Genomic DNA, 18,084 nt, shown 5'->3' on the forward strand with positions numbered 1-18,084 from the left:
GCCAGGCTGCCCACATTGGCTATGAAATGTTATGTTGCTCTGAGTGTCTGGCAAAACCTCAGGAGAGAGATGAAGAGGGACAATCCTATTTTGTGGGGACTTGAGGGATTAAAAAAAAACAACCTTTCATTAATTATCCCTGCACACGAGGAAATTTTTTTCACCTTCCCTTGTCTGTGGTTCCTGCTTTACAGTTGCTTGGCTTCTCCTTCTCCTCCTCTGCTGCTATTTAAGGGCCTCCCTGTTGTACTCCCCAGGCCAGGTCGTCCCAGCCAAAAGCACGTTTCATGTGAGCTTTGGATTGCAAGGCAAGCACTGAGCCAAGGCTGCCTCTCCCTGCACAGGATGCAGCCATAGGGCCTTGCAAATCACCACCAGAGTGAGAGGCTTTGCTTTCCCATCCCCAGGCTTTGCTTTCTCTGAACATCCTGGATCACTCACCCCTCCCTGGTCTTATAAATGTCTGCACCAGCAACCAGCTCAGGTCTTTGGCTGTTCGGGGTAGGATTTTTTTTTTTTTTTGCGGATCTACCTGTTTCCTGCTGGCAGCTTTATCTCTGCAATGGAGAGGTGAGGGCTGCAGGGCTGGTGACCTCCCCAGCTTTCTGCAAGTCTCATCCATCCTCCCACTGTCAGAAGTGAGACTGCCTGGGTGGAGCAGCTCCTGCAGTGCTGGCCAAGCAGCTGAGGAGCTGCAGTTCAGCTCGCACTGATGGTTGTCTGAGGTTTCCTTCCTTCTGGATGATCTAAAAATAGCAGGCTGGATGGCGTGGATCCTAACGACTGCCGTGGCCCCTGTTAGCTATCTGGAAGAGCAGCTTGGCTTCACTTACTCAAGTGTAACCTTTAAAAAGAGTCTGGCTCTCCCCTCCTGGAGTAGATCTGCTGGAGCTGGAGCTCCCGTTGCCCCAGGGTGGGACATCTTGCCCCCACACAGGTCCTAGTGGGCTCTGGCTTCTGCACCCATTTTCCTCTTCCCTATAATGCACCAGAAAATTGTTCCTTAAGAATTTATTTGGAGCTGAGCTTTGCAGGGTCATTGGCATTTAACCAAAGGCAGATGTTTTTGGGGAGGGGAAAAAGGAGCTGGTTCATTGGCCTTGGGCGTTTATCATGGCCCTGGTCCCGTCTGGCTTTGACCACCCAAGGCTGAGACCGGATGGGCTGCTGGGGAGTTCCCCTGGGGAAATTGAGGGTCAGAGCTGGGCCAGGACCTTCCTGGATTATGCCTGGAAAATCAGAGGCTCCTGAAAAATATTCCTTTTGCCAGAGGATTGCTTGAAGGGAGAACTTTTTGGAGCAGTACAGTGTCCAGTGGAAATCCCCCTGTCTGAGCGTGATCCCTGGTGGTGAGAGCAAGTGAGCCAAAACTCTGCCCTTCCCAGGCAAAAATCATGAGGTGCTGGCAGTTGAGAGAGGGTGCACCCCTTTCTGGAGTCACTGTTTTTGTACTGGGATAGTTCCCTAGGGTGCTGTGATTCAGACAGTGCTGTATTGGCAGTAGGATGGATGCTGTTGCCCCATCAGAGTGGAGGCTGCAGGGTCCCAGCACTTCTCCCCAGGGTTAAATCTCTCCATTCCCTTCATCCACTTCAGACTGAGTTGCCATTGAAACCAACAGTGGGAGGAGAGCTGCTGAGCTATCCCAGCCCAAGTCCTCTCCTATCCCAGAGGCCCTTCCAAGTGTGCAGTTGGTGGCTTTGCAGGTAAACAAGCAAGGTCACCCTTTGAAATCCTTGAGCTCGGGGCAGATTTCCTGCTGTGCTCTCTGTCCTGGCGCTCCAGGCTTTGCTAGCCAAGCAGTAAGGGCAGAGTGGAGGTGGAAGGGGCCAGTGCCCCCATGGTCTTCCCCGCGTTTCCTCTCTCTCCCTTTCTTCCCTCGGGATGTGTTTATGCAGTTGTTTCCCTGCCATTGAGTTCGGTTTCCTTCAGATGCTGGTTGATTAGTCAGGAAAGCCGTGTCCCACTTCCGCAGCCCGTTCCCAGCTCCAGTTTTTATTTAGCCACTTTGTTCTCCGGTTACGTAAGGTCAGCTGCCCTCGACGCCTTCTCCAAGCACAATGAACTGGGGCCAGCCCAGCTCAGCACTGCCGGGGAGACCCAGCATCTCCTCCCGACTGCTCCTGGGAGAGCATGGCTGGTTTTGGCCTCCAGGAGTGTCTCCTTGGTACCTTTTGCCCACTTTTCCAGGGACAAGGGCTGCAGGGCTGTGCCCAAGAGCTTCCCAGTCTTTGGAGTGATTGTGCAAGTGTCAGTCTGGTCAGTACAATGGGAATCCAGTGCCTGCTTTGCTTTGGGAGTGTCTTTTCCAGCTCTGTAGAAGTTGAAACAAGTAGCAGATGACCTGAGAGTGATTGTCGCCGAGGTCAGCAGGTAAAGGGATGTGGTTCTGTGCCTTTACTCCACTCTGATGAGACCCCATCTGGAAGACTGCATCCAAATCTGGGGTCCTCAGTACAGGAAGGACACGGACCTGTTGTAGCAAGCCCACAGGAGGTCACAGAGATGATCAGAGGCTGGAGCACCTCTAATAAGGAGACAGACTGGGAGCTGAGCTTGTTTAGCCTGGAGAAGGTTCCAGGGAGACCTTAGAGCCTCTTCCATTGCCTGAAAAGGCTCCAGAAAAACTGGACAGGGACTTTGGACAAGGCATGGAGTGACAAGACAAGGAGGAATGGCTTCAAGCTGAAAGAGAGTAATTTTAGGTTAAGTATTAGGAAGAAATTCTTCATTGTGAGGAGTGCAAGGCACTGGAAAAGGTTGCCCAGAGATGTGAAGTGCCATCCCTGGAAGTGTTCAAGGCCAGGTTGGATGGGGCTCTGAGCAACCTGGTCTAGTGGGAGGTGTCCCTGCCCATGGCAAGGGGGTTGGACTAAATGGCCTTTAAATGTCCCTTCCAACCCAAAACACCCCATGATACCATAGGTGGAAGCCCTCCAGCCTCATCTACAGCTCTGCTCTGCACAAGAGACAAAAGCTCATTCCAAAAGGATGCCAGACCAGCTGCTGCTTTGCACAGGGTAACTCTTGCACACATCTCTTCCTTCCTTTCTGCACAGCTTTGTAAGGTGAAGCAGTTACAGCCCTTTGTTTCCTCTCCAGCTTGGTCCGGTCTCTCCTGCCTGGCTTCCTGCCGGAGGTGGTGGGGACAGTGCTGCACCCTCTGAGTACCTCATGCTATAGGATGTTTACTGGGAGTCTGACTCCATGTGTGGAGTCATTGAAGTGCCTGAGGTCATTGTTTTCCACTGGCAGACCATAGATATCCCATAGAGTCAGTGGATTACTCTGGAGGAGACTGCTAGAAGTCCCTGAGAATGTAGTCTGTTGAGTTCAGTCTTGCTGTATCCCCCCTGGAGAACATGCAGCATTCCAGAGTGGAGATACTCTGTGTTAGAGGTTTGCTTTTTACATATCTTGGGGGGGATTTTAATCTCAGTAGCCAAACCACTCCCTTTTCATTTTCTGTTGCTTCAGTTGTGTTATTGTAGATCTGCAGAGGTGGCAGCGTATTACCAGGTCCCACCTCCAAATAGTCTGTAAAATGTTAGGGCAGCCTCTGCAAACATCAGGTGAGAGTCTGTAGTGTGCAGAAGGTCCATGAAAGGTAGAAAAGAGAAGGTGGTTTCTTGTCAGGTGGCACAGATTTGCTAAAATGCTATTTCCAGTGTTAGAGAAGGATAAAAGTGAAACCCTTCCTTACTCATGCTCCCCACAAAAGGCAGTGAGGCAGATGACATCACACCACTAACCACTTGCTCTTGTAGGAGCCAGTTTCCAACAGTTTTTGTAGAATCAGGAGTGTGACAGCAGGGAGCAGAGGAGCCAAGCAGGCAAGAGAAAAGAGGGCTGTCCTGAGTGCTCTGAGCTCAGCAGTCTGGTTCCTGATGGTTGGTGTCTGTGGCATCTCTTTTCTTACTGGCATGAAGCAGTTTCAGGAGTGTTGACTGTCAAAAACGTTCTTCTGCCTCTTGAGGAGGAGAGGAATTTGAGAGCAGGGGTGATCTGTTTGTTTTCCTGGATGCAGTGTAGCAGCAGAGCTGGGATGCTGTGGAAAGCCCCAGGAGAGACCATCCAGATGTAGTGTTAACTCGCCTGGCGTGTCTCCAGGTATCCATCCCTCCTGAGATAGCCACAGCATACAGCCAGCCAGAAAGCCTGGGGATTCCCAAATAACAGCTGGGATTACTGATTTGTGGTGGTGGACAAAGGAGAAGTTGGTGGTGTAGATAAATCACTTGTAGCCAAGCCCTCCTTTGGAGTTACTTTGCTGGGCTGCCTCAGTTTCCCAAAGATGTTGTGAGGAATTTGTAGGGTGAGGTGAGGAATGAGGTGAAAAACAAACTAGCAGAATGAATATTGGTGTGAAAACAGCCCTGCAAACCCCATTGCTGCTTATTCCTTCAGGTTATCTTCCGTATACTTCACCTTTCCATGCAGGAGCCTCAACCCACTCTAAGCTCACCATGAAGCTTAACCATTCCTGGTTTGCATCTCTGCTGGGTACTTTGTGCTCCTGAACAATGCTGAGCTATATCCTTGCTGCATTTTTGCTTATTGATTTACCTTAGCAAAGAAAAATGGGGCAATAGTGGACTGCTAACCTTAGTAGGAAAACCATCAGGATTATCATTGCCTGCTGCCTTCCTCCAAGGCAGCCATGAGCACAGACCCTGCATAAGGTGGGGAGAACAAGGAGCAGCAAAAGCCTGATTTGGCATCAAAATATGTACCCCAACCTGTCCGGAGTACATATTTTGAGAAAGATCCCCTTTCTGTTGAGATGTTGAAGTCTCAGGAATTACAAATCCATGTAAACCCTTACAACCGTTAAACCATTACAAACCCATTACAAACCCTTTAGCCAGGTAGGGTGGGGAGAAACATCCATGTGTGTCCGAACAAAACCAGGCTGAGCACAGCCCCTGGCTGTGCAATCCAGAATTTTGGTGTGTTTATTTCGTCAGCAGCCTCCTGTGCTCTGGAAAGGGGAGAGTGGAGGTTTTCCAGAGCCCAGCTGAGCTGCCGACATGTTCACATCTGTTTCCAGCTACGCCCTGCGCCGGCTTTCTGGGAGGAGGAGGGGAGGATTTGCCTTTTTTTTACAGCTCTATTTTTATCTTGCTCCATGAGGCTTCACCACTCTGTGTTTGCAAAAGCTAAAATTCAAAACATCCTGGGGAAGGCTGCCGGGGGGAGACGCTGCGCAGATTCCCACGTCGCTGCCCGGGGTTTTGCCGAGCACCATCTGGCAGTGCCGACTCCCACGCCGCTGGCGCTCGGGCGGGTTGAAGGCTCACGGACCAGCTCCGGCTGCCGCCGGGTTTATCCCTGTTGCTCCCAGAAGAGCTGAGGGAGATCATTCTCCGGGCTGAGCTGGAAACATGATGCCTTGGGGAAAGCACTCGGGTGGGAAGGATGCTTGGCCTCGCCAACTCTTAGCTTACCCTCCCTATATCCGAGCTGAAATTGCTTCAATTAGAGATTGCGGTAAATCATTTTAGCTAAACCACCGCAAATACCCTTGTGGATACTCTTTAACCAGCTTACCCAGCTTTAGCTTGCTTCGGAAAGGAATCAATTCTGCTCCAATCTTATTTCAATTTGGTTTCAATGGAGTTAAGCAAGTCCACACCGGTTTTAATTAAGACTAGTTTGAAACCAATTACAGTAAATTAATAGAAGTTATGTTTTATGCCAGGGTGAAGTTCAGAACTTTGTGGCTGAGATAGGAAAATCCAAGTTAGTGTCAGAGTCTGCCGGGCTCACCCGGAGCAGTGTGGGGACACTTTGGATACTGTAGGTCTCGACACAGCTCAGCCCATCAAGCAGCCAGACAGCCTGAATGTTCCAGGGTGATGTGCAATATATATTTATAAGGGCCTTAATATAGATCCCTAATTGCCTGTCTCGGTTGATTTATAGTGTGGCCACGCAGGCGATGGGAACAGCATGAGCCGCTGGTGAGCACTCAGGGATGCACTGGGGGTTTGCAGACATTCGCTGTGCTCCGCTCGAGCTGGCACTCATGGCTGGGGGAACAGATGTTGGTGTTGACTTAGATGATCCAAGAAGCCTGTTTGTGTCCCTGGCTCTACCCCAGTCTGTGAAGGGAATCCAGGGAAAGGATTGTTAGTCTGGCATGCTGGGCTGCAGAAGGTTGCTGTAGCCATTGGTAGGACAAGGGATAATCATGTAAAACTGACAGAATATGTTTAGATTAGATATTAGAAAGATATTCTTTATTGTGAGGGTGATGAGTTACTGGCACAGGTTGCCAAGAGAAGTTATGGCTGCCCCATCCCTGTAAGTGTTCAAGGCCAGATTGGATGGAGCTCTGAGCAACCTGGTCTAGTGGAAGGTGTCCCTGCCCGTTGCAGGGGGGTTGGAACTAGATGAGCTTTAAGGTCCCTTCTGTGATTCAATTACAAGGACCCAGGCTGATGTGGACTCACTGCGGCCATATAGGTGCAATTCCCACATGCCTTTTGTCGTGTTTCACTGCTCTGATGTTCCTCTGAGGCCAAAATTCCCATTTGTTCCTATTCTAGTGGATGTCTGGACTGAGTTTCATCATTGCTCTGAGCACGGATCTTTCTTCTTCCAGCTCCCTCCTCCATGCCAGATTAAAAAAAAAAAAAAGGCAGCAGAGCTGTGACGTGCCACCAGCCCCAGCTACGTTAACAGCAGATCTGGCAGGTTACGGATCTGCAAAGTCTTGCTTCAGGGAAAGGGGGAGAGGTGCAAGCTTCAATTAATTATGCCACAGTTTTCTTAACACTTCTTCCTGCTTGTCTCTCGTGCTTCAGAGAAACACTTGACAAGCTGCTCCTACAGTTCTGTCGGGCTGGGAATGCCACTGTGCTGAGCTGTAACCCGCAGGGCAGTGAGCTGAGCTCGGGGCTACGCCAGGAAGGGTTACACCATGGCACACAAGGTGCCAGCCACTTCCTAGACATCCTGTAAACAGAGCAAACGGGAAGTTTGGAGGATTGGGAGGCTTTGGAAAAGAACTGCTTTGCCTGCTTGGAAGAAGTATTGCCTGTTTAAGCTCCATCTGAGGTTTGGTTGAGCCTTTTATAGCCTGGCAGACTCCGACACCCTGGTTTCTCACTCCCAGCATTAGCCCTAGAGACCATTGGCAAGGCTGCTCTGGCATGGTGTGCCACAGTGGAAACCTTCTTTCAGAACATGCAGGCATAGCTGCTGTGTACCAAGTGGGCAAAGGATGGAGAAATGATTCCTCTGGAGTTCAGTCTCAGTGCTCCCAGAGGCAAAGGATGGTTAAAAGGCTCCCTGGAGTGGGCAGACTCACGTGCTTTCTTCTAGGAAAAACAGGGCACAGACTTGTTTTCATCATCTCTCTATCCCAGTGCTTCCTTGCTTCTAGGCTGGGCAGAAGGGTGCAAGGTTCAGGAACCAGTTGATGGAAGACAACAGCAGTACTGAAGGTCCTGCAGACTAGTTGGGATCTGATCTCCAAGGCAATTCTGACTTTTGGATACTCAGCTGACCCAGCAGGTCATTCCCAGTCTCCAGCTTAAGATGCAGGAGATGCTGCACCACTTCAGAGCACATGTCTAAAGGTGCTTGTGGCTGGTCTGTCTTGCAGCCATACAGCTTTGTCCCCTGCACAGCAGAAGTGCTGGTCCTGTCAGGGAAGAGAAAAATTGCTGCCTCCTCCTGTTTTTCCTTTGGAATGTGTTTTAGCATATGTAATGTTTGGAAAGCATGCAAGATGACAATGAAGCAGAAAGGTGGCTTTGTTTTGTGGAGGGAACACTGTGCCATTGATGCTGCTGTGGGGCTTGGAGAATCTATTTTTGGAGTCTTGAGAAGAGAGAGACCTTCCCCCAGAAAAGCTACAGTGCTGGAGCATTGTTAGCTGGTGGGAATGAAGGTGGGATGTCCTACGTGTGTTGCAGCACAACCAGGTTTGGGTGTCTCAGAGTTGCTGAGAAAATGGGCAAAAATACACTTTGCAGCTTTGAAAGACAGTTTCTGCCTGGTCTTCACCTGCCTTCCCAGGCTCTTCTGGGAGGTTTGAGGCAGAGCTGCCCCATGTCACCTCCAGACCATGTCTCTGCTCCCTTTTGAGCAGTGCTGAGCAGCTGTAGTGACAACATGTGGGGCATTTTCACACTGGGTACTCCCTGCCTTCGAACAAACACACCTTTGTTTTGGAGCACATTGGCTCAGCTGGATCCCTTTTTTTTTTCCTTTGCCCAGATCATCTTCCCTGCAGCTGAGGGGAAACTTGATGCGATGGTGAACACTTGTGCTTAGGGAGCTGCCTGCTTCAAAGCCTGGTTTGGGGTTACAGATTTACCAAGGGGTGGGTGAACACACAGCTCCAGCGGGAAGAGGTCACTGGGTTCTGGTCAGGATGACCTTGTATTTCATTTTCCTTTTTCTTTGGCTCTGTATGTTCTCTTAGATGTTAAATCCAAACCTGGGTAAGCTGCCCTGCATGTATCTCTTGTGTATCATTGGGAGAGGCAGGATAGAAAACAGACCAGCAGCTTTTCCATCAGCTTTCCTGGGCTTTGGCAGCTTAATTACATCTTTAATTGGCTGCTCCGTGCTCCGCTGAGTGTCCATAGAAGCAGACAACATCCATAAATCAAACTGCTCAGGTTTCCTTTGGTTATCTGATGGAAATAATGTGTGGAGTGTAGCCTTGGGGTGCTTGTGTGTGCTGGATTTCCTTCTTCCCTCCTTCCACAGTTAGACATGGCCTTTCTGAAGGAGAAATTAAGGAAGAGAGCTCCCCTTTTTGCAAAGTTGCCTTTGAAATGCTCTCTCCAAACATTTGCTTTGAGCGCTGTCCTGCTAAATAAACCATCTCCCCTGGGGTTTTACTGTGGGAAAAGCAATCTTTACCTGCCAGCTCCCTGCTCTTTTGTTTGGAGGGAATATTTCCCTGAGCTGGGAGCTGGCCCTTTCCCTGCCCTCCCTGCCAAGAGTCTCAGACCAGGACAATCCTTAAGCCTGGAGCTCTGCTGTGGTTTGACCAGTACTTTATGGTAGCCCTGGGGCACATTGTATATGACACTTGTACCAAGTGGCTCCTGCTTAGGGAAAATCACATCACCAAATGTAAACTGGTGTCTGTGCCATGGCCTGGGGCTGAATGTGTGTGTCTGCCACTACGTGCACACTGGGCTCAGGGCATTTGTGGCTTATGGGGCTGGATTACAGGCTCTTCAACTCACCAGCAATCTAGTGGTTTTGGGATGACTGTACATGCCCTGTCTGAGGAGATGGGATTGGCTCAATTTACAGCCTCAGCCACTCCTTCTTCTAGCAGCTACTGAAGCTGAATAGCTCTGAGATGAACTCCCAAAAATCTCATTTTAACCCCAGGTGCTGCTTCCAGGGCTGTGACCACCATAAGATGCTTTCCCTTGGGCTGGAGAGAGCTAAGACAGGGCTGACTCTGCTTGAACCAACCAGATGTGGTTATATGAGGCTTGAAAATCTTTCCATGCCCCTACCCTCATCATCTCAGTGCTGTGAGCATGTTTTGGTGTCTGCTCTCTCATCAAGGCTTTGGCAGCAAGGCCCTGGCAGCTCTAATTTGCTCTCCCGTTGCCTCCCCAGGTACAAAAGGCCTGGAGTGCTCACCCTCCACCCCCACCATGAACTCCTACTTCTACAAGTTCATGATCAACCTGCTCAAGCGCTTCAGCAGTGAGCGGAAACTCCTGGAAACCAGAGGAGCCTTCATCATCAGGTCAGAGCACCCCACCAGCCTCACTGAAGCCCCTGAGCACCCCTGGATGGGTGGGACAGGGATGGCAGGGTCAAGCAGCCCAAGTACTACATTTGCTCTGAGCCAAAACCATTTCCTCGAGCTTCCCTCGCTCTCCAGCAAACGGTTTTGGAGCAAACGGGATTTGCCTTTCACATGTCAAGGCACCATATTTCTCTCCCATCCCCGGAGGCAAAGTGGCTCCTTATTAAACAATGTTGTCAGAGCCTGTTTCGTTAAGACACAACGAGACCAGCCGGAGCAGGAAGACAGGCTTGCACTCAGAGTGCCAAGCTGAGTGAGTCCCTCCAGCCGGCTTGGCAGGATGCTTGCCCATCCAAAGCCATGTGTTTCTATGCATAGAGGTGGGAAAATTTGCTTCAGCTTTTTAAGGAGCTGTGGCAGAGGCTGGAGAGCCAAATGTTGTGAAGGATGGAATGCCAAGTGTCGTGGCAGCTGGCAGGCAGTCATCTTCATTGCAATAAAATCTGGGGCAAGGGATATCCATTCCTCAGCTCACTGGGAAATAACAGGGTTAATGGTCGAGGCGAGGTGGAGAAATCAGTGAGGAGGGTGGTGGAATCAGCTGGCAGGACCCTGGGTTTTCCTCCCTTGCTTTCAGGGATGTGGCATCAAAACGAACAGGAGAGAGCATGAGGTGCAGGCCATGCTTCTGTGGGAGAAGAGAGCCACCTCTCCAAAGGCACAGGCGTGTGCCAGGTACTGATGAAGAGGTCCCATCACTGCAGTGGGAAAATACAGCATGCAGAACTCCCAAAATTTGCTAAGGTGGGCTGGGTGTGGAGTTGTGGCAGCCTAATTGTTGCCTAAGTCTGGATTCATCCCAGAGACAGTATCCCACTCACAGTGTCCACTGTCCTCTCACCAGCCAGTACAGCCCCCAGGATAAGCCACCTTGGCAAGGAAGTGGCCTCATGCTGTGCTAGGGAAACAGGGTGACCAGAGTGACAGTGAGCCTGGGCAGGGTCCCATTTTAAAGCTCTCCTGTGCCCTGGCCACCTCCAGCTTTTTCCCTCCAGCTCTGGCAGGAGGAGCCTTGGCTGGCAGGCCCAGCTTTCCCAGCAGCCAGCCAGAGGTGCGGTGGGACTGGCTCACAGCAACTCAGCAAGCTGAGGCTTTTTGCAGTGACTCATGCCCCAAAAAATCTGGCAAAGCAAAAAAAAAAAAAAAATTAAAAAATAGATGACTGTCCTTTGTCAAGTCACGTTGTTGTTCATATAGGGTAGATGCAGGACTGGAGCCAAAGTGGTGGTTCTGGGAGGGTGAGCCATGCCCTCAGGTACCAGTGATTAACTCTGGAACCTACTGATGGCGGGTAAAAGACTGGTGTAAACTAACAATTCTACTGCTTCCAGAAAAAGCAAGATGAAAATAGAGGAGAAAAACTTTTACAGGACTTTCTGGCAAAGATTGATCTCTTGCTGGAGAGACTCAGTGAATGTGGGAGCCTCATGGAGCTATTTTTAGCCACTTTTCAAATTGAAGCCGTATGCGCGTTCCCACGTTACATCCCTCCCCTGTCCACAAGCCAGCTCAGCTGTCTTGCACAGCAGAGTGAGAAGCCAGCCTCATGTTTGACTTAAGAGATGTTGGTGATGTTTCATCCTGAACTGGAGAGTGCAAGGGGGATGCTTGGGAGACTGGGACAGCATCTGCTGAAGTGTGGTCCAGGACCACTGCTGCCTCTTTCCCAGGCTGGCCTGGGAACACTGAAACAGGGAAGGAAAATAGACCTATTACGTTTAGGCAATGATTTCCAGCTGAAGGATTAGTGTTCACAGGAAAGGGAAATGGGGGACAGGGGTTTTATTCAAGCACAGCACAGCAGATTTCCCTGTCACGTTGCTGGTGGGCAAATTCAAAGGTCCGTGAGGTCACGTAGGGGATCTGCAATTAAAGGTAGTTTTTTTCTAATCCAACCCAAGTTTGTTCATGCTTGGTTTCTGACTCTTGAAAGGACTTTAGTCACTCTCTTGATATGTCCTCAGAGTCACAGAGACAGAGGTTACAGTACATTGTGTGCCTGGGGATGGGAGTGGCGTTTGACCACTGATCTCTGCAGGAGGTAGGACCATCTCTTGCTCTGAAAGGACCTGTGATCCCCAACACAAATAGAACTGCTCCAGAGCCTGCCTGATGCTGGGAGATGGGTGGGAGAAGTACCTGCAGCCCTCACTGGCAGAATTCACCCTTGAAGCCTGGCTCAGGCAGAGATAGGGGCTGTGATGGGTGATCTTGCCATCAGTAACCCCAGTGCCAAGGTAGGTATCTTGAGATGCTTTGCCAGAGAAGGAGCTAAGTGGAAACACAAACTTCCTTCAAAATAACAGGGAAACAGCTCCAAAAACTTCTGTCGTTCATAAGGAAGTATCCAGAGAATTTCTTCTCCTTTGCCTGTGACCACCATGCTGGGGATAACCCAACATTGGCACGTGGTCCCTCTGCCAGCACTGTTTGCGCATCAAAGACACGGATCAGTCTGCTGCCTTCCCAAGAGGGATCCAATGCCCATCAAACCATGGTGTGATGCCTCATCTGTGCCAAGGGCTTTAGGATTAGGATCCCCTCAACCCTAGCAGATCTCACAGAGAGAAAGCCTATGGCTGTGGTGGAGCTCACATGCCCAGCTGAGCCCCAGCAGGAGGAGTTGGACTTTATGATCCTTGTAGGTCCCTTTCAACTCCCTGTCATCTATGATCTGTGAGAAAGGAAGAGCAACATCCAGGAGAAGGCTCTTCAAAGTTGTTTACATGCCTCATGAATGTCTGGGCAAAGGATTTGCTGAGGAGATTCCAGTGGTACAAGTCCCATAGAGTCTCATGCTGTCCCACCCCTCTCCCATGGAGGAGGAAGGGAAGCCTGCTCCTGTGATCGCTTCCAATTTTTTTTTTCATTTGGCATCAGTTTTGTGCATTGCAGCTGACAGCATTCCTTTGGGGGTCCATTCTCTCTTACTGTCACTTGTGACCTTTTTTAGGCTGGAAGCCAGTAAAATTAGTCTGCCTTCAAAACTAAGAATACCAAATGCTGCCTTCTCCTCTCAAGCCAGGCATGTTTGCACTCAAATGTTGCTCCTAAAGTGTTGTCAGAGGCAGGACCATCAGTTACCTCCCACCTTGATAAGCACATCTGAGGCCTTCCACCCTCCTCGCTAATTGCCCTGGCTGGCACGTGGCAGTCCTGGATTCACCAGAACCCTTAAGCAAGAAGCAAATATTCCCATTCAGCTGCTGACCTCTTGGAGCAGCAGAAAAATGCGGAGGCGCTTCCAAAGCATCACATGGCTCCTTGGAGCAGCACGGCTGTCCTCCAGGCAGGAGCCCTGTGGAGGGAAAGCTGCTTGGCCAGTCAGGAGGCAGGCAGCAGAGCGGCACCGAGCTTTTCAGCTCACACTGAGATTTACAGGCTGCATTTCATTCCTCTTGGTTGGTACCAGCGCTGCGGGATGGGGGGATTAAGGGAGAGGTTAAGCCCTGCTGCATGGACATCAGTGTTGCTGCTCAGAGCACAGTGTGAGGATAGGGCTGGCTGTCCTTGCAAGGAGCTGGCTTCTCCCCTCAACCAGCCCCCAGGGGGTTGTTGTGCAGTTCCTGTGCTGTCCCCAGGGTCAGTCTGAGCTCCAGGAGCTGGTTCAACTGGCTAAGTCAAGCTTAGCACCAAAGCAGCCAGCTTTTTGCTGCTCTCTGAGATGGAACAGCTCAGACATTCATGGCTGATGTACCTTGCCACAGCAAATGAGCCCTCTGGGGTATGGGATGTGCTTGAGTGGCTGGAGACATCCCTATGCATGTCGTGTGTGGATGCTTTGAAGCACAGGGCTTAATTTTGAAGGCCATTTTCTTGCAGAGCAGTGGCACCCTGGGGCAGAGAGGACGCCTGAGTCAGCACTTTGCTCCCCAGGCACAGCCTGCACGCAGGGGTTGTCTCAGCTTGTTTTATAGAGCTGTTAAACAAACCTCCCCACTGCCTGGCACTTTCTCACAGGGTGTTTTCTGAGGTTAAGCTGCTTGGAAGAGGCCCTGGCATGACTTTTCAACCACCTGGCATGTGATGCACCTGGTAAAACTTGCCCATTTGCCTGGGGATGGTCCTTGGCCTTTGGAGGTATGCTTGAACCCTGTGGGGACTGGCCAGGAGGGCTGGCTGGCTCAGAATCCACTCTGGGAGACATAGACTGGAGCATAAAAGATTGTTCAGCCAATTTATGGCATTAGCTGCAGAGCTGGAAAATCCCAAGTCTCGTGATGGGGCCACAGATTTATACTTCCAGCAGACGGGAAAAGTTCACCTGGCTGGAAATTCTGACTGCTCTTGAGATCTCAAAGCCCTGCTGGGATGAGGCCAGTGGAGAGCTGGATAACAAGGGCAGAGCTGAGGACAAAGACTGGCAGGTCACACTGGGTGCATGAAAGTCTGTACATAACGCCCTTGGGGCTGGAGTGGCCAGTCCCTCTTTTTGGGCATGACAGGGCTCTTCTGCCTCTGAGAGGCTGAGACCGACTGTACACCACCAGTTTCTCCACAAAAAGTAGTGAAAAAGATACAAAGTGAGTTTGAACCTGCTAAGCAGGATGAGGAATCAGAGAGGAGGGGAGCAGAGGGCTGGAGGAGCACAGACATCCCTCCGATGCTCTTGGCAGGCCCGCAGTGAGGTGCGTGTTAAATCGCTTTGGACTGGCCTGCCTGGCATTCCCAGGGCCGTGCTCTGTCTGGGAGAGTGGGAAGGGAAGGGCTGCCTGCCAGCATCCCAGTGAGCAGGGCTGTGAGGAGGGAGTAGGGTGGGGGTTTAGCTGCAGGTTTGGATAGCAAGGGGTGCACTGGGGATCCTGTACAGAGCCAGTGGGTGTTTGTTTTGCTAATAAGGGGATGCCACAACTACAGGATGCCTCTATAATGCAATGAACCAGTGTCCCCCCAGCCCCATCTTGGCTCCTACCTCATCCCTAACCTTGTCCTTTCCTCTTGTTGTGCTGTCCTCGCTTTCCAGCCCCTCACTGGAAGAGGCTCAGGAGCTGGGACTAACCAAAACCCTCCTCTTCTCTCAGGCCTGGATGCTCTTGAGCTCCTCTGGACACACATTTTCCTTGAGCAAACACCCCAGTACCTCCTGATGATCTGGAGGCACCCAGTGCTGGGATGCAGGACCCATTCCTCCTCCTTCCTCTGGATGCCATTGTGCCCCGTCCTGCTCCCATTGCGAAACCCATGCCCTGAAAATCCCTCTACAAGTGGATCAGGGCTGGAGGGGGGACACGTGTCACCTCTTCCTCTCTCCCACCCTCTGTGCCACTGCAATGCAGAACAAAACCTGCGTTTGTTTTTGCGGGAACCATTTGGCTTGTACTCAGCAAAGTGCAAAAAAAAAAAAAAAAAGAAGGGGAAAAAAAATGGAGCCTCTTTGATAAACTGTGATATGAACTCGGGTAAAATCCAAACAGCTGTGAGTGCTACAAGGGAAGCTTCTGTGTCAGGAGGCAGCGAGCCTGCGAAAATCCACTGCTCTGCCTGCCAGGATGCTCGCTGGCCGCCTGCCCTCGGGCTCTAATGAACTGTGCACTCGCCATCCCCCTCCTCGTGCCTCACCGAGAGGAGGAACAGGAGAAAGCTTTCTAGTTGGTGGGTTTTTTTGTCCATTTGCAAAGCAGAAAGAGGGACTCCCTCTCACCCTGGCCAGGCACAGGGTGATGGAGCAGGGTGGTAAACATGCCCAGTTCTGCAGAGGTCAGTGGACTTCTCGCTCATCTCCAGCCCAATCCTCTGTGCCTCCTTTTAATTATCCCTGCTGCCCAAAACCTTCTCTCCCCAGTTTGCCATGTAAAACCCATGCCTGGAGATCCAGAACAGTGCTACAGCAATGTGGTGGCAAACAGGCTCTGCATTCCTGCACTCTCCCTCTGCTCCAGGCTGGCACTGTGAATGCCCTCCGGGCTCTCCTCAGGCTCCTGTGGGATTTTGGAAGGAAGCCAGCAACCCCACTGTATCTCCAAAAGCCCTCAGCTCCCAAATTGTCTCTTTTACATCACACAATGAGCTCCATATGCCCACAGGAGCATATGCTTATTGAGATTTTAAATCACTGAGTCTCTGGGACATCATTCTGGACTCTCTGATACCCTCCCAGCCTCATGAAGCAGGAGCCAGAGGAGGGGAAAACCCAGTTTCCACCAGAGCAGAGGTTGGCTCTGGAGTCACAATGCCCCAGCAGTCACCAAGAGCATGACCTTCACAAGGGAGGAGCCTGGTTGCTCTGTCAAAGGATTATCCCTGCTGGGAGAGCAGGAGCTGGGCCAGCCCTGGCCTCTCCCTCCTGGGGCTGTACCCCCAGGGAAGGACAGGAGATGAACTGGGGTGCACCAGGTCCTGGAAATGAGTTTGCTGTGCTAACCCACCAAAGCTGCTCCAGGAGCAGCCGTACTTGGAGTTGCCTGGAAGGATTTGATGGGTTTTCCTGTAGAAAAATGGGAACCACATGTGAGCAGCAGTGCCGGCGTGGGCTGGGACTAATTTGGGTCAGTGAGAGGGTGGAGGGGAGGAAAGGGAAATGTGCATAGGAGAGGAAAACCCTCACAAAATGGCCAAGTTCCTTCAAAGGGCAGGTCCCCAGGTAGGGAAATGTGCTTCCTCCCAGCACTTTCCCTAGGATCACAGCAGGAATGCTGTAGAAAAGCAGTCTGTGGAAGGACGGAGCTGGGAGGAGGGGAACTGGACGGTGGGGAGAGGAGCCCACAGCTTCCCTGCTTGCTGGCTGTCATGTTCTGCTGAGCGGGGATTCAGCACAAACAGCGTCCAAAGTGTCTCCCAAATTTTCTTTGCCTGGCTGATGGGGTGATGACCCTCATCATGGGGAAGCAGCTTAACCTGTCTGATCCTGTTGGTTGGGCTCGGGTCTTCTGATGGTGCTTCCTTTTCTGGCTCTGCAGCTGTTTATTAAACTCAGTTTATTCATCTTTGTGGAGGGAAGAGCCAGGACAGGAAATCAGGCTGAATAACAGTGTTTTTCCCCCCACCTGTCTTCCAGGGGATCTTGCTCAGTTGCCCCCAGGCACAGGGCACACTCAGTTAATAACTGAGAAGAGCTCACCTCAGCCACTGGGCCCAGCTGGGCACTCTGCTCCCAGGATGGGATGTCTTCAGACAAGATATCTCTGGATGGGACATCTTTAACTCCCCACTGAAAGCATAGAGCTGTGCAAAAGCCACTTTGGTTGGAGTTCCTGCCATTCAGTGCTCCTTCCCTTTGTGCATGAGCTGCTCCTCGTGTTTAGCTGCACCTGGAGCTGGTCCCCTCAAAGCACTGGGTGCTCTCTTGGGTCCTGGCAAGGCAGGGAGCATCCATCTGCTCTCCTCTGATGCATCTATGGGCCTTGGAGGGTTTGAGGGAGCAAGGCTCCTCAGGCTGCATCCCTCCTTGGGATTCCTCCAGGGATCCTGGCTCAGAAGGCAGGGCAGGCTTTGTGATCCAATGCAATGCTGAGAGGCAGCGGGTGTGGAGGCAAGCCTGGCACTAAAGCTGAAATAGCATCTGGGGTGTCTAAACCCTGGCATCAGTGGGGTATTTTTCAGCTGACACTTGAGTAGGAAGTGCAGCAGGGCTCACTGAGTTACGGGCACCTCCTTCCCTGAGCTCCAGGATGTGCTTGACTTGTTGGCAGAAGAGACAAGGCAGCTTCACCTCCCACCCCAGGGTACGCTTATCCCTGAGCCAGGGGATGCTGCCACTTCTTCCCAGTCCCTCTTTTCCTTCCTTCTGGAAAGCTTCACTTTCAAACACAGAGTGTATTCCTGCCATAGTCCATCCCTCTGCTTTCAGAGGTCTAGAGATATCCAGCAGGACCATTTTCCCTCAGATTTGCCTTCCCTACATGGGGATCCAAAGGCTCATCCATCTCTAGGACAGCAACCTGCTCATTGGCCATGCTTTTAGAAACAAAAGCACTTTTATTTCTTCACCTTAAAGCAAAGTAATGGGGAAAGGTGAGCAGGGACCACAGCTCCCATCTCTGTACAAACTGTACATGCCCTGAACAGGATCAGTCTCTCCCAGCTCCTGTTGCCACAGCTTTGCACCCGCTCCTTTAACCTATTTTATTTGCAGTGATGAGAAATTATAGGGGGAGAAATAAGGCGCTTGTCAGTTTTCTTGAAAATTAGGCCACAGCTGTCAGCCTGAAAGGGAAGCGGACGTCTCGAAGGAAGGATCTGCTGTTGCTGCTGCTCTACAGTTCTCCCCCACTCCCAAGCCAGCCCCTACCCTTCCTCCCCTTCCAACAGAGCTTGCCTGAAAACATCAGTGCCCATTGTAAGTGCCC

The 18,084-nt window shown here is 51.2% G+C and overlaps 1 protein-coding gene across 1 annotated transcript in view; it reads left to right on the forward strand.

Annotated features, from left to right (window-relative positions):
• The window catches only part of VAC14 (VAC14 component of PIKFYVE complex), a 59,553-nt gene that overhangs the window by 29,057 nt on the left and 12,412 nt on the right, over nucleotides 1-18,084 (forward strand). Inside the window, exon 14 of the mRNA XM_064387232.1 lies at nucleotides 9,604-9,736. Within this exon, the coding sequence (XP_064243302.1) occupies nucleotides 9,604-9,736 (133 nt within the window). The remainder of the gene's footprint in view (nucleotides 1-9,603; nucleotides 9,737-18,084) is intronic.

This window comes from Passer domesticus, chromosome 12, assembly GCF_036417665.1.
Source record: "Passer domesticus isolate bPasDom1 chromosome 12, bPasDom1.hap1, whole genome shotgun sequence".
Taxonomy (NCBI): domain Eukaryota; kingdom Metazoa; phylum Chordata; class Aves; order Passeriformes; family Passeridae; genus Passer; species Passer domesticus.